Genomic DNA, 19,848 nt, shown 5'->3' on the forward strand with positions numbered 1-19,848 from the left:
GAAAAGAGAAGACACATCTCATGTTGACGTCATTGTGAGGTGCTATGGATGTTTGGGTGTTTTTCCCAATTTTTTTCCCCCCGTCTTTTCTTCACTGTTCTTCAAAGGGTCAAGGGGTTTGTTTACTTCCTTTACCTTGTTCTTTCCCAGCCAGGCACTTCCAGTGAACTAGGAAGTAGTGACATGTTTGTGTTTAAGTTACTATTAAAATGAAATGCGAATTTGGAATAATCAGGAAATTTCATGTAGCTTTAAAACACATTTTATCAGCAAAATATAAATATAAAATTTTGATCAAGTTTAGGATGACTCACCATTAGACAATCTCAGTAATGTTCTTATTCTCGAACTGTTAGGACCTGGAGCCTGGGAGGGACAGGAAAAGCTTGTAAAAGTTTTAGCAGAAAAATAAGTATTTCAGTACTGTAAGAGACTATATCAAGATGTGTTACAGTTCTGGGAATATTTGTGATGTCTGCAAGAAAGTAAGCACTATCAGGGTGTTGTCTCTCGGTCTCTCTTAATTACACTTTTTTCCTAAAATCTGTGCTCTGGCTCTCTTGAAATATTTTTTAACAAGACTGTGTGTTTGTCAAATAGCATGAGTTGATTCCTGAAGAAAGGTATCTAAATTTAGCTGAATCTCTGTGTTAAAAATAGTGGATGAAGAAGAAACCTTAATCCAGGATCTTATCTAAAAATAGTACAGTATGTGTAACTGGAAAAATGCATTTACCTACAGCAGGAGTCCAGAGAAGGGGTGGATGCAGTGAACTATAGATATAATAATGACTAAAAGACTTCAGTGAGTCCTAAGGGCTAAAATTTTAATCCCTCAGTGGATTTAGATGAAGTTATATCCTACAATACATTTACCACTTCTCTAAAAATTTGAATCCATCCTTACGGATGAGAATTCAGAATCAGACGTCCTGGCTGTGAGCCATTATTTTTACATTAAATTTTATTCTGTCGGATAATGTAAATGAATATTGTTGCTATTTATGTGCTCCTTGCCCTGAGAGATATCTGTATAATTATGCTAGAGGTCTTGTGAAAGTTTGGTACATACCATAGAGGTGAAACTAACAAAGTGTAAAATAACTTGATAATCATAAAAACTAAACCAGCAGTGTGTTTTGTGCAGCAATTTCATTTGAATGCCTATGTAGTAGATTTGTGGCTTTGCTTTGTTGTGTGTTTTAAGGCTTGTACTGCAAGGAAAAGCTGTGCTAACTGCTTCTCTTAGTGTATTTGGGAAAAAGATGCTGCAAACAGTGGAAAGAAATTATTGGGTCCAGTCTCTTTCTTAGCACACTGCATTGTATATCTTGTGTTAAACAGTCTTGTAAGATATACCAAGGTTTTCTTTGGGAATATAGTAGCTTGTTGTTGTTGTTGTTGGCTTTTCTTTTACTAGTTGAAGCTCGTAAGTTGTAGTCATCTTAAACAATCTTGTTGCTACTTTGTTTCTTCTTTCTTGAACAACACAGCAAAAATTCTATACTATATATCGGATGCATAAGCATTAGTGGAGAAAACCTACTTGACTGTTCAAGAAAATGAAACAATGCAGAAAAATGAAGAATAAATCCTATTTTGATTTAAACTAGACAGGAGTCAAGCTTACTAAAGAAAATATTTTGAGGTATCTGTACAAATAAAGATGATCAACGAAATCAAGATAATATTTTCTAAGGAAAGGAAATATGTTATATGTAACACGGTTTGATATTTGGAATGTCCATAATTGGAATTTTAAAATTAAAATGCATTCTCCTCCATGCCCACACTCTTGAGTAAATAATCCAGAGATATTTTTGTAGAACAGCTTAATGTTAGTGGAGTTTCAAAACTACAAATAATTTCTTCATCAAAAAGAATGGGACAAGTACCATTAACTCAAGTAACTACTTTTTTCTTTTTTTTTTTTTTTTACCTTAATGCATTTTTTGGTTTTTTTTTTTGTTTTGCAGGATACAAAATTATGGATAATAATGGAATATCTGGGTGGAGGCTCTGCCCTTGATCTAGTAAGTAAATGATGCATGGTTTTTTGTTACTTTACTTCACATAATATATTTCTATTTTATAATTCTGGAAACAATAATAGATAACTTGGCTGTGGCAATGTTCACTTTCAGGAAAGGATAAAAGTATTTGTCAGCGCCAGAAAAATGTTATTTTCCATGAGACATGACTGGTTATTTGTGTAAATAGAAGGGAACTAAGCAACATAATATTGGAAGCAGGATATAAACATCTTAGAATGCTAATCTTCAGTCAGCCAGTGAGCACTAGTGCCTGAAAATAGTTTTTTCTATCTCTTAATTCTGCCACCACAACGCTTAGACAAGTTTATACATTTTAATGGATCTTCCTCACCACCCCCTCCCCCAAACAAATAAATGAAAGGTTCCCTGTTTGAAGTCTTTCTAAAGCCTAAACAGACAGAAATAAAATTTAGGCTGCTATTAAAAATAATATTTCAAAGAAACAGAAAAAGCTCTGGACTCCATGGAGGGTAGAGAGGCCTTGCAGGGAGCCCTGGATGGACCAAAGGGGTGTGCAGTCATTAAGGGTATGCAATTTAACAGGAACAAGTGCCTCGTTCTGCACCTGGGATGGAGTACCCAGGTTTGAATTGGAATTTGAAGGGGTCAGTGCAGATCATGTTTTCTGTAACTGGATGCTGACATTCACTTCAGCTATGAAAAAGCACCCATGCCCCCTCCCAAATGACACACCTCCTTATGTTCACTGTGGATTTAAAAACCACTATTATAGAAATAATAATGCATGTTCTAAGTATGTGAAAATTGTTCTCCAAACTGAGGCAGAATGTCTTTGTAGCAGAGTTTGCAGTTGTCAAATAGGATAACTGATAAATGCTTGAGGAAAGAGCAAAAGGAACAAGGTCACTGTAAAGGGATTCGGCTGGTGACATCCAGAACACAGGAGTGGGTATTAAATGTGGGCTTCTTGCAGTGGCGTATTTTTGAACCCATTTATACCTTTAGCTTCCACATCTGTTAGGAGTTCTGTGGTTGTGTAAAAATTCATGATGTTCCCCATAAAGATATGATAAAAAGTGTGCATTTATTGTTGTGATCACTTGTTTTCTTCCGGACAGAAGAGCAATTAGAAATTTGGGTTGCTTTTATAAATTGGCTATTACTTTCTTTGTATAGGTATAAAAGAGCAGAATGAAAACACACATTAACCTTTTTTCTTCTTTTTTTTAAATCTCACAGATTTCACTTGTTTGATGACTGTGTGTTTATTCTCTTAAGTTTGTTGCCTAGAAATAGTAGAAAGTACTTGTTCACATCTTAAAGTGTTATTTAAGAAATTTCACCCCAGAACTGAAATCATCCTAAGTGTCTATTAAGCACCTTTTGTGTGCTTCATTAGTTTTCAATTTATGTTCTGGAGTATGTTCTCCTAGTTCTAACATGCACATTATGGTTCTCAACTAGAACCCGGCGTGCTTTGCCACGTTTTCATACTTGAGGTAAGGATTACTGAGATCCTTGAATTCTATGTTCAGAGTGCTGACATGTCATTCTAGCTTGGTGTTTTCTGTACTTGAATATGCACTGGATGATTTCAAAATCCTGCCTCACAAGAAAAAGTACATATAATGCAACTGCATGTACATTTTTGGTCAAACTGAGTATAGTTCAACTTTGTGACTGAGGTACAAGTGCCAGTCTTCTCAGAATTACTCTGTTTTCAGTAATTCCTCCTCACTAAGGTGAGCTGAATCTGACATAAGAGGTTTTCCCCCATTAGATGTGCTGTGTCATGTTACCAAGTCTCCAGCCTGGCTGGAGCAAAGCTTTGAGAATGTCTTAGTGGGTTTCAGGTAGTGGTAATATTGTGTGTATTATCAGAGCTAAGGAAAAGCAAATAAGATTATAACTAAAGCTGCAAAGATAAAGCAAATGCATTGCTACGTGAAATATTGCCTCTGTTGCTATGCATGAGGATTTCTGAGGGATGTACTATTTTTAATGTTTATCTGAAATGCTTTCCTTCTCACAGAATGAAACTTTAGAGGTACAACTTTTTGATTGTGATTCAGTGAGTGCTATTGTGGAGTAAACTGGAATAGTGAAATATTTCCAATATTAACTGTGGGACATAAGGTTTCAGTGTCTCTCTGGGATGCCCATATTGTTTAAGGACAGGGTTTAAAGATGCCCTTATTATCTCTCTGGGTAGTGACCTTTCCTCTGTTATTCTCTATTTTAGAATTCATACCACATGTAAAGAACTTTGGGATCATATAACATTACTGATGCTTCTCATAAGAAGAATTATTTGTTATCTTTTAACAATTAGCAGATTTATATTTCCAGTATTACTTGAAAAAAGTTAATGTTTTAAAATATGTAATGTTCTCTCAGCCTGTCAGTTTGAATTGAGTTTCAGAGAGTTTCTCAAAATCCAGTGCACTATGTAGTCATAGACTGATGGATGTAGTACCTTGAATGTCTTAGCTCAGTTTTGAGATTTGGGTCCACATAGAGTCTGTGGAGTTGCACATCTAAGTCCTGGGTAATGTTAACAATTAGATCCTTTTCAAAGGCATAGTAAATCTAGGACTTGACCACAAAGCAATAACTCGAGGCTCTGTCTTTATGGCACCTTTAACAAATTTTGCATAATATTTAAAATAAATTATTTCTTTGCCTGTTGTACATTAAACCACTTAGTTTAGAACTATGTGTTTTAAAAAAGAGTATTTTGTTTTGTCTCACATTATGAAGTTTGAAAATTGGAAGTTTTGAGGGCTGACAGAAGGAGTAATTTCTTTTTATAGTCACAGTGTTATTTCTGTTCTCTGTTTGTCCTTTTTTAATACATATTTAAACATTTCTTGCATTTCCTAGTTAGAGCCTGGCTCACTTGATGAAACTCAAATTGCTACAATATTGAGGGAGATACTCAAAGGACTCGATTACTTGCATTCAGAAAAGAAAATCCACAGAGATATTAAAGGTAAATTGTTTTATTATTTGTGATGAAAGAATATCAGAAGAACTCATGCAAACCTGTATGAGCACCCTTACATTGTCAAATGGTGTCAGATATCTTCATTTCTGGTATTTCTTCTTCTTTATTCCAGCTGCTAATGTATTGCTGTCTGAACAAGGGGAAGTAAAACTGGCAGATTTTGGAGTAGCTGGGCAGCTAACAGATACACAGATAAAGAGGAATACCTTTGTGGGAACACCATTTTGGATGGCACCTGAAGTAATAAAGCAATCAGCATATGATTCAAAGGTGAGGTACTTCAAGGCATTACTGAAGTCCCTTCCTTTTTCTAAATTGAATTACATAGGTTGGTCTTCAGAATGCAGCTAATAACTTTGGCTGTGTCTACATGAGGATGTGTTCAGGTGACACCTAGCAGCTAAAAGCTATTGGTGAGGAAAGATTTCCTAATTTGTATCTAAAGTTTAAGTTTCCTAGTTTATTAAGACAATCCAGATGGCAGGAAATGATACAGTATTCACAAGGGCATCCCATCACCTTTTTTCCCCACTCTATTGATGAGTAGTTTTGGCTGTTTAACAGTAGTAAAGTGGAGATATTTAGAAAAAGTAGAAGAGTGCAAATATATTCAAAATGTTAATATTCTTCCTCTTGTTTTTAGAAAGAAATAGCCAGCAACACAGTTGAAGAATGTGGATTTGGTGGATGTGAAAGTGTTGTTTGAAAGGGCTGTTACTCCTCTCTGGCAGAATGTGCTGCTCTGACCGTGTTCTTTCAGATTTGGCATTTAGGAGGTGTTAATATTAAATACCCAATTTATCTATATACAGGATTTTGATCTAGCAGAGTGGCACATCAGCATACTGAAATCTCAAGGCAAGCACAATATATCAATTGTAATACATAAGATGGGTCACAATAGAAATGTGATTCCATTACTGTTCTCTGTATTCTCACCAGTATGGTGCTGCGTGTCCCTACTTGCCAGGAAGCAATATGCCCGTTAGAGCCAGCTCAAGCCTATTGCTTTTTTCCCAAGTTCTTTGTGTTGGTTACTTGTGTTTTATGCTTCTGTGTGTTTGAGGTACATATACAGCTCTTTGCTGCCCCTGTCTTCTCCCTGCTCGACATGGCCTGGCTAGCTCAGCAGGACACCCATGTTATCAAGAAAGGCTCTTTGCCCAGCCCACTGCTGCAGCTGGTCACCCTCAAGCCCAATTTGTGTCAAGATCAGCTTTCTTTATTATAATTACCAGTAATTCCTTATGTTCTTCCCTGAGCTCATCTTCCTTGCCTATTTCCTCTGATTTCCCTGTAGGGATTTGTTGTCTGGCCGTATCTCCATGCAATGGGACAGGTTGGGATGTTTTTTTCCATTGGCCAAGGCTGAGGCTGGTCTAGGCTGTACTATTGCTTAATTCCCTATTTGATACCTTTCTGTAAAGAGGCTATAACAAGCAAAACACTGTAGAGCCTGTAGAAGCTTAAATAACCCCACAATCCCAATTTAAGTTGGGTAAACATTTTTTGAATGGTGGTTGTTGTTTTTTCTCTTTGTGTGTTTTTGTGGGGGATTTTTAGTTAATCTGTTTTGGTTTTGGTTGGTTGGGGTTGGGTTTTTTGGTTTTTTTTGAGGTTTGGCTCCTGGGAATGACCATCACTTGGACAAAGTATGATTCAGCTCTTATGTTTTCCATTCTGGCTGTTTCAGTCTGCAGTGTCACATGGACATATAAGAGTCTTGGATACTTGATGAGCGATTCCCAATAAAAGCTTGAAAGGGCTCTAGTTTTTGGCAGTGCTTCTGCTTCCTGGTTTGATTCCTGTCTTATCTGAAAACGTTTTCTTAACATGCTTCATTTTTCATATATCTAGCTCTCTGTTCTTTCTACTATAAAATTTGTACTGTAAAAAATAGATATTTAATTTGAAAGTGTCTTTCTCTTGCACATAGCCTGTTTCTTTGACTTACAAGAACTTCAAAGCCAGACTGAATTTTACTCATTAGATTAGAAGAGAAAGGCTTATGGCAGTATTGCAGTAAACAGTAGTTACCAGTGACTTGGTGACTGTCATCTGAACTTGGAAAAAGAATTTTTGTTCAAGATTTGAAACTTTAAAAATTACGTGTGGATGGAGTGTCACCACATCCTGAGGTCATGCTTATCCCTCTCCATTTGGAGAACTAATTGTGCTTGTTCTGGGGTTTCACTGTCACAGTCAAGTCCATCCTAGAAATGCCTGATTGGGGTACACGTGCAATTGGTACTTCCTTTCTTATCTGTGAAAGGGGAGGATATGGTTCTAGAGACATATGGAGTGAGTTATTTTTGATGTTTTCCACAGGGATGGGCTTCCAAAACCCAAAGTCCAAAATCTTGGACTTCAAAGAGTCTAGTGTGCTGCTATGGTTTGTTGCACTTTTTGTTCATTTTTGTGGAGGAATGTCACTAGCAGTAGAGTTATAAATACATGAGGGGAAAAGGAAATATTTATATACATATGTGTATGTGCAGGTGGATATCTGTGCACTCATACACATGTAAATTTGAGTTTATACTTGTATATACACATAATCCACCTGTGACTGAAAGTCTGGCAAACTATCCATTTATGTGGCTTTAACACTTCACTCTTGAGAAACTGAAATTCTGAATAAATTGGAAATAATAATACTCAGTTGTTAACATGAAGACTCATCTTCACAGGTGACATTTTTCTTTTGTAACCAAGAAAAGCTTTCCTGTTAGAGGGAAGTTACTCATAATTAGGCTTGAGGAGTGCTTAGCTGATAATGCTCTTATTAAGAGAAATGAAACTCGGGGCTTTTGCGCTTATGTAATTCTTTGTGCTCAGGAACTGTTCTGTAACATGGGCTAACAAAATGGCATTTCATAAATTCAATGGTATGCTAATTGACTCTGATTTTTTTTTTCATTCTTACTTGCAAAATTAAGTAACTAAGCTCTTAATAGTAGGATACTGTCTGAACAAGGAAGGAGGAGCTTGTTTTGGGCCAGGCACTGTGGCTGTGATAGTGGAATGGAAGTGTACAAGTCTGTCAAAGATAACCATGAGAATCCACAGGGGTGACACAGGTGGGGTTCAGGGGTATTTCAAAAAGACTGCAGTGATGAATGAAATCTCTGCTCTGTCCAGTCCCTGGAAATAGATCTGTTTACAGCATAGCAAAATTCCAGCTGCTCTGTTTGGGAGTAAAACCAGACAGCTCATGTCAGATCTTTCCTGTTTTCCTGAGAATAAGTCTTTGTTCAGCTTTCACTTAAAAAGAAACAACCAAAAAAAACCAAACATAAATATTTTAATTGGTGTCTTGTCCTTGGAACAGACATTTCTGTGAAAAGCTTTTTCTTTTACCTTTCTGCCAAGTTTATTATCCATTCTCTTCACTTTTGGGTCTGTGATTTCAGCAAAACATAAGAGAATTACAGTGCATTGCTTCACATTACTTCAGGCAGATTTGCTATAAGATTTGTATCTAGGGAGACAGCATTCCCTAGAAAGAGTAGCACATTTTGATGGTGAAAACTTTTAGAGGCTACTTGGGCCAAAAAGCTGAATATTACTGTTCAAGACTGCATTTCTCTAGTCTGTGAATAAGAATGATAAATAAAACCAGTGTTAAACTCCAGGTAAGTTATATTCTAATGTATTAAATTTCTGATGGTTGTACTAGCTAATTTATGTTGAGGAAAAATCTTGTGCAAGTTAAAACATTTTACTTTATGTAGATATTTTAGACTTACCCATATTTACATAGTGTACTTGAATACGGTAAATAAAATGCTAGTTTATAACAACTCTGCCATTGCTTTTTGGTGCGGTAGCATTGGTTCAAAAAAAATTTTAAACTCTACTTTGTATAACTGTTTTATACTGAAGAGTGGAGACAACCAAGAAACTGTTTACTTGGGCTGTGGGGCTAATTGCATAAAACAATGGTAACAAAACCAATTTACACATGAACTTATTTAGAGTAAAGCTTAAAATCTAATTTTAAAAGTGGGATGGTTTTGACTGGTGTAAAATTAATTTTCTTCTTCAGTATCTGGTGTGTGGCTGTGTTTCGGGGGTGTGCTGCAAGTGTTGACTGCTCAGGGATGTTTCCCTGATTGCTGAGCAGCCCTTGCACAGAGTCAAGGCCTCTCCTGCTTTTCACCCACCAGTGAGCAGGCTGGGGGTGCACAAGGAGCTGGGAGAGGACTCAGCCAAGACAGTTGATCCCAGCTGACCAGAGGGATATTCCACACCATATGGCCCCATGCTCAGCAATAAAACCAGGGGGAAGTCCCTGCTGCTCAGGGACTGGCTGAGCGTCTTTCTGTTGGTGGAGAGCAGCGGTTTCCACTTACATCATTGCCTTTCTTGGGTGTTAGTTCTCTCTCCTTATTTTCTTTTTCATTATAATTTATTATTATTGTTATTTTATTTCAATTGTTAAACTCTTCATAACCCATAAGTTTTCTCCTGTTACCCTTCAAATTCTCTTCCTCCCCCATTCCACCAGGGGACGGTGTGAGCAAGCAGATGTCTGTTGCTGGTTAAACTAGAGCAGCAAGCCAACATTTTCTTTTCTTTCTCCAACCTAATCTTAAAAGCATTCTTTCTTGCAGGCAGATATCTGGTCATTAGGCATAACAGCCATAGAACTTGCAAAAGGAGAGCCACCTCATTCAGAATTGCATCCAATGAAAGTTTTGTTCCTCATTCCTAAGAACAATCCACCAACGCTGGAAGGAAACTTCAGTAAATCCCTCAAAGAATTTGTCGAGGCCTGCTTAAACAAGGACCCGAGCTTTGTGAGTTTCATGTTTTGTCAGTGTGTAGTAGAGAAATTGACTGCTTTACGCGGATTGCATGAGTAAGTGTCATTCAGCTTCTCTAATATGGTGTGACATAAGTGACAGGTATATTTTTAGATACTGTATATATTTAAAATCTCATTTGTATCAAGACTAAACTCTGGATTTCTTTGTTTTTGTAGTGAGTCACTCAACATTTAAACACGGTAAAAAAAACCCAAGTCTCTCTTTTTTCTTTTAAGAGACCTACTGCAAAAGAGCTTTTAAAACACAAGTTCATTTTACGAAACTCCAAGAAAACATCTTACTTGGCTGACCTCATTGACAGGCATAAGAGATGGAAGTCTGAGCAAAGTCATGACGACTCCAGTTCTGATGACTCGGATACGTAAGTTTCAGTAGTCTATAAAATATCCTTTGTTAGGAGCCAAGGAGTTATTTTTAGCACATGTATTTCTGTATTCCGTTATTTGCAGATTTTCAGCTTAGTGGCCTTGCTAAATGAATGCAGTCTCAATTTTAGTATTGGCAGGGATTTCATGCAAGTAACAGTCACTGAGAAAAACTCTCCTGGCCCATATTCTGTGTTACCTTCTCTTTTATGTAGAGTCCAGGGTTCTTCCTAGATATGAGGCCAGCTGTTCTGCAGGCAGAAGGTCTCAAGCTGCACAGCCAAGTAGCACCGTGCAAATGAGATTCAAGTGAAGAGGTTGCCACAACTAATTCACAAATGGATTAAATACCTCATAGTAAAAAAAACACAACTATTCTCTGCAATTCCAGGCTGCATGCTAATGGCAAGCATCAGGTTATTTCCTGGGTGACGTTACAGCTGCCTATTTCTTTACAGTATTAATGGCTTCATGCCTTCCATTTATCACAGTTCCAATGTCTTAGCTATTTTTCTAGGTAAGAAAAGTGAATTTAGTTTTCTAATTTCATCCCCTTTCCCTAATGAGTTGAGGTACTCTGCTAAAGCCAATTTTCAGATTGCAATGAAACACTTCATGTAACTTGTTAATATGACTTGGGAAAATATTTTCAATCTGTAATGCCTCACTTCCTTGCATCTGGTGAAGTATCTTGGTTTAAATTTTTAATTTACCCAAAAAAATAAGTTACCTTAATTTTCATACTTGTCTTTATATGTAGTGGCCTGCACAATAGAATCCTGATCTTGGTCTTCACTGAGTTTTTATATTTAGTGTGTATATTTAATGAACATTAGCAGTAAGGTGTAGGTAATAAAACTTGATTTTTTTTTTTTTTCCTTTCCCTTGAAGTGAAGCAGATGGTCAGGCTTCAGGTGGGAGTGACTCAGAAGAGTGGATCTTTACAATAAGAGAAAAAGACCCCAAGAATCTAGAGAATGGAGCAGCCCAGCCTTTGGAGTTGCAAAGAAATAAGGTGCTCAAAATATTGACTTCATAATACAAGGAGATAATTCTGCTTTAATAATTTAGTAATAATTTATGCCTTTAAAAGCATTTATATTGTGTAACTTCCAGAACTTTTGCTAAAAATGTGTTTTCTGCAGTTGCCTTTCACAAAACTTTCTGAGCAAGTCTTGAATTTTGGGCATTCTGTTAATGTGTCCTTTTCTGTAGTTGACAAAATACATACCAAAATATTTCTTTGGTTTGAAATACAACCACTGGAGGAAGACAAGGCAATAATGTATTTTTAAAATCTCATTCTGTGTAGTAAACTAAAACCAGTACATGGTAAATCTAGGCTGGAGTTTTGGAGAAGGCATTTTGGTCTTTTAAGGAAAAAGAGTACAATGTAACAAAGAACAGAATGTGCCTGTGTCAAAAAAAAGAAAAAAAAATTCAAACCCAAAACAACCCAGAATAAGGGATGTTTAGGAACTGCTTCACTGTATTTCTTGCAAGCTGTGTGGCCAGAGCAGGTTGTTGCTGTGCTGGCTCCGAACATTCTGGATAAATATAAGAAAAATATTGTATCATCCAGGATGAACCTAGTAAATATCAGTATGAACCTAGTAAATTTATGACTTAGTTAATGCTCAGTAGGATTGTGGGAGTTTGGTAGTTTTGGTTTGTGGTTTGGTTTCTTTTTTTTCCCATCTAATTTTGAGCTTGCACGTATTTGAGGTGCTACAGTCTCAAATTTTAATTCAGCCTCTATTTTTCCACAGTGCTTTGGAGTAGTATGTTGTAGAACATTTTCCATATATGGAAACAGAGCTTTCATAAAGTGTAGCATGTTGGAACTACATTTTGTCTTTAATTAGCATACAATGAGCATGCCTTTTTTCCAAAATAAAATTGGTCAGATTTTTTTTTCTTTAAAGGAAAAGGATATCCCAAAGAGGCCTCTATCCCAATGCCTGTCTACAATTATATCCCCTTTATTTGCAGAGGTAAGTTATTGCTTTAAAACTTAACAATTCCAAGGTTTATCTGAAAAAAAATTGAAAATTATAATGAATGACACCTAAGGTTGCTACTACCCATTTTGGACTTGCTGTGTTAAGTTTTAGCTGTGCCTTTGGTATGTCTGCTTCTGAGATCTGTATTTTGCTCCTAACAATACTTGATATGCATGGTAGTAACATCAGCCATGCTGGCCTAAAGCAATGAGCATGACAGGAAAAAGGTATGTAAATGTTTGGATTGCAGCATTCTATTTTTGACACTACTTTATGTATTTATCTTATTACAAATTTCAAGCTCAAGATCTGTTCCAAGATACAGTTGTGAACCAGATCACCATAAATTTCACTTTTCAATTTCAGTGTTGAAAACTGTATTTTGTTCCCATTCTGAGTTTTATATTTTTATACTGTCCCCCCAAATACTTAAAAACAACTTTGAAAAAGAATATATGAAGGATAAGAGAAGAATTTATGAAGATATGATTATTTTTAAAAGTTGATAAAATTACTGCAGTGTATATGTATAAACTATAAGTGTGCAAGTAGGCATACTAAAAGTATAGCACATCTTGAAACCAAACAGCTATGGGTAAATACTGCTTTTTTTCCTTGGGATACTTTGTTGTCATTTTTGACTGTGAGCATGCTGAAGAGGATGTGTGAAGATTGAAGATGTGTGAAGATGAATGACATCCTGATGAGTACTGTAAAGACAAACTTCTGCTTGAAAAAAGTCTTCAGTATGTGAGGGTGTATGATGAAAGTCAAATGCTGACATTGTGAACACTGATGGTCACTTCCTAACAAGCTTCTGCATTATATTGTGTATAGAAATATTTATTAATATCTTATGAATATATTTCTTCCTGGTTTTCTTTCAGTTGAAAGAGAAGAGTGAGGTCTGTGGTGGTAACACAGATTCCATAGAAGAACTGAGGAAGGCAGTTTATTTAGCTGAAGAGGCTTGTCCAGGCATTGCAGATACCATGGTGTCACACCTTGTGCAGAGGCTTCAGAGGTAATGAAACTATCACAGTATGGCTTACAGAAAACTGCAAATCTGGTTCTATAAATATTTGGCTTATGTTGAATTGAAAGAATTAATTTTTGTTACATGGAGAAGAAAACCACTTGTGCCTGCAGTTTGTGCAGTTGTGTTTGCTTACTGGCAAAAACACCTAATCGTATCAGCAGTTCTAATTTCTTGCTTCAGGTGATAGCACATATGCATGTTCATCCTGTTGGTGTGCATATTGTGTGTCAAATGAGACTGGACAGGCTTTTCCCTTTGCAGTTCCTGTAAGGGACACATGCTTCCTTGGTGTCTGGGTGTGTGTTGCAGAGAACACTCTGTGTCACTCTTAGCTTCTTTTACTCACATGGATAAATTGACTCCTCAGTTGGTCTGTGTTTCCCTCACTCACATGATCAGTGGTTCCTTGTTCATTCATTAAAGACAGTCTGTATGGCCTTTGGGTGACATCTCCAAAACCAATATTTGGTCTTACTTCTAAAGGCCAAATTTCATGAGATTATCTAACTGCCTTCCTTAGGAATATATTAGGAACAAATAATCAATTTTCTGTTCCTTTAAATGCTGCAGAAGAAAAGATAAGAGGTATAAATTTCAGAATTGCTGCTGGAAGAGGCTATAAATGTAACATTGAATCTAGGAGCCCACAGCTGTTGTGAAACTCACAGCAACCAGATTGGATTGCTTGGTACTAGAAAAAGTCATGTCAATGATTAATCATGGACTATTACATGGAAAAAGATCACCCTGAGCAGGTGTCTCCTGTACACTGTCTCTAACCACAACTTGGTAAAGTTTAGGAATTCACAGCTTTGAGGTTGAAGCACAGGATTTCCAGGCCGACACTTTCTCCGTCAGTAAAAACCAATGCCAAGAAACTTGCAAGCAATCATGTTTGTTGCTTTATGGGCTGTTAAGAATGAAGCACAGTCAGCATCTCTAGTGCTGAAAGGTTACTTCTAATGCCAGATGTCCTGCCCTGTCTCATTTGGTCCTGGCAGACTTGAAAGAGCTGCTGGAGCTTCCATCTCAGTTGTTTCCATTAGGGGTTCCAAAATTGAATCCAGTCTTTCATCAGCTAATATTTCAGTGTCGTATTTTTATCAGTCTGGTACAGGATCTTCCTGGAACCGGAAACCTCAAAGATTTGATGCTGCAATTGAGGCTGAAAATGGCCATGTGGAGATAGTGCCAAGACATGAGCATTTTTGGGGATGCTGGAAGTGATCTTACTTGTTCTGTTACGACAACAACATTCATAATTTTTGTCCTGCAAGAAAGATTTCAGAACTCTTTATATACATATTTAGCATTGCTTTCCTTCTGTTCTGTTCCTTGGACTGTTATTGTTTTTCTTGGTCATAATGTCTTAGAGCAATGAAGGCAAGCCCTCCATTCTCTTTGTAGGAGAGAAAGAATTATTCATAGAGAATGTTTGTCAGTGGATCACATCTAGGTGAACTTTGTCTATTATTCAGGGATTGTATTCCAGCTAGTATGGGATAATGACTGCAGAAAGGGAGTGAAAGAATGAATAGCAAGAACTCCCACTAAAAATGAGCTTGAATCATTCCATAGCTTAGTAGGTTTCCCGTGGGGATAAAGCTGTTTTTTTGGAGCTAGTCAAATTCTGAAAAAATAATTCCTTCTTGTTCGAGTGCTACAAGAAGTATGCTCTGTTACATCATTAGGTCATTCAGTATAATACCCATGCAATTTGATAGCTAATTACTGAAGATAGGTTTTCAACAACAAGTTTCTGATTACATTTTCACTCCCCCTTATGATTGGTTAGAACTGGATTTTGTCAGCTTGTCTGAATGAATTAACTGGGACCCTCAGAATAGCTGCCCAGTAATGTGTGTGAATCCAGTTACCTTCCCCCTCCAGTTTTGATTTTGAATGTTTGGTGAAGTTTACTGGAAACTTAATGTGATTAAAAGGTGTGCTTATTTCTTTGGATGATTTAAGAATCTGCTTAGATGAAGAGATAGAGTTGTCCTGGCCCAGTAATATTTTGAAAAGATTTGATGTAAGCTTGCAGAGTAGGGAAGTTGAAGTCACTAAATGTTCCTCTATCATTAAGAGCTGATCACTAACACATTTGAGCACAGGTTGCTGCTGTTTGTTAGGAAGCAGTGGTACTCTAACAGGGTTGTTCAGTTCCATGGCTCTTCCCTTAAGGTGTGGTGGCAGTGGTGAGTGCCATTTTGCAAGGAAAAAGGCCGGAACTTCAACAGCATAAAATGGAATCACTTCATTGCTGCTTCTTGTAGAACGCCTTTCTAGAAGTTGCAACAGTAACTATTTCTTTTCCTCTTCAGATATTCCCTAGCTGGAGGAAGTTCTTCATCCTACTGACATACTCTTCCTTCCTGGCTTTCCCAAGACAGCAGAGATCCCACGGTGTCTGCATTGAAGGCGTGCACCCTAATGCTGTTCTGCCTCTCAGTCTCTGGAAAGTCCTTGGGAGGAAGGACATTCTAAGAGTGAAAATGAAGTCTCTTGGATGGAGGCAATCTTTTTCAGCTCCTTAAAGCTATAATTTTTTTAAATGATAAATCACATATTCCAGGGAGGTGTCCTTTTGTAAAATCTGAAATGTATATTTAGGTTTGTGATAGAGAAATTGAAGATATTGAGAAACCTCAGGTATCTTGCTTTAAGAATTCCACTGAGAGATGGAGCATGGTTGTTGGAATTGTGTACAGATATGTATATAATGTCTTTTTTAAAAGAAAGCCTTTCAATGTGCATAAGAAATCACTGTGTACAAAATGGTAAAGTGCTTTTGTAGATAATGTTAGTGGGGTAAACCTTTGACAGGCCATAACTAAGTATTGCCTTGCTTTTATTACATGTAAAGTTTGAATTATGTGATAAGTGAATCTTGGTTAGATTTTTGTATGTGAAGTATTTGCCATTGAAAGAGTTAATTCTGTATTATAGAACCTTATTTGTACCTCAGCACAGACACAATTTTATTCTGTTTCTCTAGCATTTCTTTCTTTTTACTTATATTCTGAGCATCACTTTCTGTTTATGGTACTACTTCTAGTTGTTTTAAATTTCATACACCTGGTCTCTCAAAGCTTTAAATTTAAATTATTGTTCTTCCTAGAGAATGAATTCTTTCATATCTTCAGTTTCAAACTGTGCCAATGCAAATTCTGAAATAGTTCAGTTTTAGCAACAGATATTTGTGAAGCTTGTTAAATTCAGACACAGTCTTTTTTTCACCTGAACATGTTTAAATGCTCAGAGAAATCTTTATTACCTTCATTTATTCTGAAATATCTCCTTAAGGTGTAGACTCTGAGACAGTGGCAAGTATTTCTTTATCATGCCTATTTTTATCATTAAAATGAATGTCTTTCAGCATAAAAGAAAAATTATCCTTAGATTCAGTATTTGGTCTCACTGCCTAGATCTGTGCATCTCTTTACCAGAATGGATAGATGTTGGACAGAGAGACTGCAAAACAGCCCAAGTGCTGTGTGCTGGATCCTGCTGCTTGCCTCTCCAGAGAAAAGTTACTTCTTGAAATTCTGAATTTTAAAATTTCCACTATTCCTGTGAGGGAATTTCCTCCCTGTTCCTGTGAGGGCTTCTAGATAGCTGACTTCAGGTGTCATAGATCTTGGAAACAGTAATGCTAGTTCATTAGTTGTATGCACAGTTGATTAGGTAGCTATTTTTTTTTTCCCCCTCACAGTATTACTCTGAGGTTCACCTTGGTTGGTTTCACCAAGACTATATTCAGGTTCTTCTTATTCCAGTAGCTAAAAGAGCATTTTTGCCTTCTTTTAATGAGGAAATTTATGACTTTATGCTTTGCATGACCGTGAGGTAACTTATATATTTACTTTTTAAAAAAAAAAATAGATGGAAGCTTTGGAACAGAAAGGCTTAACATTTAAAATACAGGCATATCTGCCTGGCTTGGTACAAGAAACCCAGGTACTCTAACCATTGTGGAAGCTGGTGAGGTCTCCTTCCAGGACTTCTATCACCATGGTAGCCCTTAGTCTATGCATATTAATAGCCTTAATTTATTAATTTAAGAATTTAACAGTAAGAGGACACTGTCTTGCTAACAGAGCTAATAAACTTCTGCCCAGGTTGGAACAACAGTTGGAAGACATGTGGGTGTGTGTTCATCTTGAGGCCATGCTTTCAGGCATTACTCATTTGCCAGCCTAATGAGGTAATGGGTTTCCTTTATGGCTAAGGAAATTTAAAATAAATTGAACAATGCTAAATTTTGAGCAATGTTTTACAACTCCACTTTGATTATTATTTTTAATTATGTCATTTAGTGTGCTCTTAAGTGTTATTGATAAGCTCACTTTTGAGGAAACAAATATAGCACTGCTTTTGTGAAATGGGCATCAGAATGCAGTGCAATGGAAATTTTCCTGTTGATGTCTCAATATGAGAACATTCAACCTTGAATAGATCCCTGTGCTGTGAGTGCACAAGGAAATCAACAGGTGTGTTTGTACTGGAAATATAAATTGATCAGTGTAAGCTGTTCCCTAGTCATCTGTTAATGTAAGGATTTATTGGGAATTAAAGTGAGCTTACTTGGAGATGCACAGAACTCTGAGACTTTGTGGGGAAGTTAAACTTATGCTGCTGGCTTGAATTTTAAGAATTTATCAATCAGCAAGTTGAAATAAATTCTAAGCTACACCCTTTGAACACTCATTTGAAAAGTTACATATATGTGTTTTGAGTTGCATTGTAGTTATGTTTCAGGACTGTATGTTGATGAAGTACTTCTCTGAGTAGATAGTGGCAGAATTTGCTTGATGAATGTGTGAGAGCTTAAGATGAATAAAACTTGTGGTGAGGGCAGGTGGCCAAAAGGCATGGGCATTTAGAAGACAAGACCTCATTTATGGTAGAGATGTGTATTTTTATATGTAATATACAGATTATTTAAATATAGACTATCTTAAACTGAGATTCACTGAAAAAAAAGCGTGCTGTATCTTGAATGTAGAAGTACAATCATTTACTATTAAAAAGTATTGATGCTTTAAAAATCAGGTCTATATTGGTAACAGAAGAGGAGCTTCATTTGAAAGAAGCACCGCCTCAGTTTCTCAGAGGAAAAGAAGTGTATTGATATTTTTGAGAGGTTTTTTCATGCTTAAAACATGTCTGTGTTACGATGTTGCACTGATGATTTTTCTGTGCAGGTAGTACTTCACTCAGTCTTGACTATACTAAATGACAAGCTATCCCTATTTATGCAAACCTTTAAATTAGTAGAACTGCTTATTTGTCAGGGATATCATGATTAGGCAGTAAATAAACTCACTGTTTAAAAACAATAAAATCAGTTATTTGAACTGAAGGCTTGCTTTTTTATAACTCTCAGATTTATTTTTTTACCTTAATTTTCCCTGCAGTTGCACTTTGTAGTTGCTGACCACTTTACTGAAGGATGATGTGCTAGGGCATAGAACACTTTTGGTATAGTAACAAAGCAGTAACTTCACTCTGTAGTGCCACAGTTCCTTTGCAGCTCCATCATTGTGTGTGAGCTTGTGGGAAGAGAAGATAAACTGATCTTTGTGGAATGCCCTAACTAGGGTGTTCTGCCCGTGCTGTGCAAGAGGGGCAGGTGGAGGGGGAAGGTGAGGTTGGGTGTGTTGGCACCTCACTGCTAAGCAGCTGGCTCGGTGTGAGTTCCCATCCTCCTGTACCATGGCACCCCATCAGCTGCCTCTTAATGTGCTTTTAATGTAGTTGGGCAATGTCTTCTTTAGCTCTCACTACTTTATGTCACATTCTGTATTACTTTTTAAACTCTGGTACCAGTTTGTAGTAGTTTTGCAGTAACCTGACTTTGCCTTCAAAAATGTCACCATTGGAAGATTATCCAGAGTGCTTATAAGCACAAGTGTCATGCAAGGATCAAGACAATTCCAAATCAATTTTGTAGGCTGCTGGGGAGGAGCTGAAGGTGTAGCACAGATGTGTTTCCTGTTTTTAACTGTGTTGTGCAGATGTGCTGGGAACTGCACTGAGTACATGCCATGGACAAAATCATATGCAAGGGTTTCGTGCCACCTTTAATGCCTGATTACAGAGGACCATTAAGTGTGTGTCTTGCTTTCTGTAACATTGCTGCCTGTTTATAACTGTGTATTTAAATTTTACTTTTGTCACTCTACACCAACACAGTAAACCTCCTTGAAAACTACATGACCTAGAAATAAAGAAGGAAAAGTTTCATGAAATGTTGCCACCTGAGTGGTCAGTGAGATGAGATTCAGGGGCCCTTCCCTGGAGAAGCTCTGTGGGCTTCTAGAGCAGTTATTGCCCATGTGTCAGTAATGATATGCAGGAAGGTTATTAAACAGTGCTGGGTTCTTTATGGCAATCAGATCAGAATTTGTAGCACTTGCTGATGGCAGTGATTTAAAACCCACCTTGTAGCCTCCATCCTCCCAGCCCAGTGAAACTGATTAAGTGCTCACAACAAACTACATGGATTGCATCTTTACCTGGTGACAAACTGTGTGACAGCTGCACTCCTGTAGTTTTACTTCATTACTATTTTCTGCTGCTAA

General features: G+C 37.0%; 1 protein-coding gene across 1 annotated transcript in view; it reads left to right on the top strand.

The window, feature by feature from the left end:
* The window catches only part of STK24 (serine/threonine kinase 24), a 52,112-nt gene extending 33,560 nt beyond the window's left edge, over nucleotides 1–18,552 (top strand). Inside the window, exons 3-11 of the mRNA XM_084226888.1 lie at nucleotides 1,977–2,033; nucleotides 4,899–5,007; nucleotides 5,135–5,292; nucleotides 9,639–9,824; nucleotides 10,070–10,215; nucleotides 11,111–11,234; nucleotides 12,145–12,213; nucleotides 13,110–13,246; nucleotides 15,586–18,552. Coding sequence (XP_084083014.1) covers nucleotides 1,977–2,033; nucleotides 4,899–5,007; nucleotides 5,135–5,292; nucleotides 9,639–9,824; nucleotides 10,070–10,215; nucleotides 11,111–11,234; nucleotides 12,145–12,213; nucleotides 13,110–13,246; nucleotides 15,586–15,622 — 1,023 coding nt within the window. The 3' untranslated portion in view covers nucleotides 15,623–18,552. The remainder of the gene's footprint in view (nucleotides 1–1,976; nucleotides 2,034–4,898; nucleotides 5,008–5,134; nucleotides 5,293–9,638; nucleotides 9,825–10,069; nucleotides 10,216–11,110; nucleotides 11,235–12,144; nucleotides 12,214–13,109; nucleotides 13,247–15,585) is intronic.
* Nucleotides 18,553–19,848: the final 1,296 nt, after the last annotated feature.

The sequence above is a fragment of the Fringilla coelebs genome, assembly GCF_963513975.1.
Source record: "Fringilla coelebs genome assembly, chromosome: 2".
Classification (NCBI taxonomy): domain Eukaryota; kingdom Metazoa; phylum Chordata; class Aves; order Passeriformes; family Fringillidae; genus Fringilla; species Fringilla coelebs.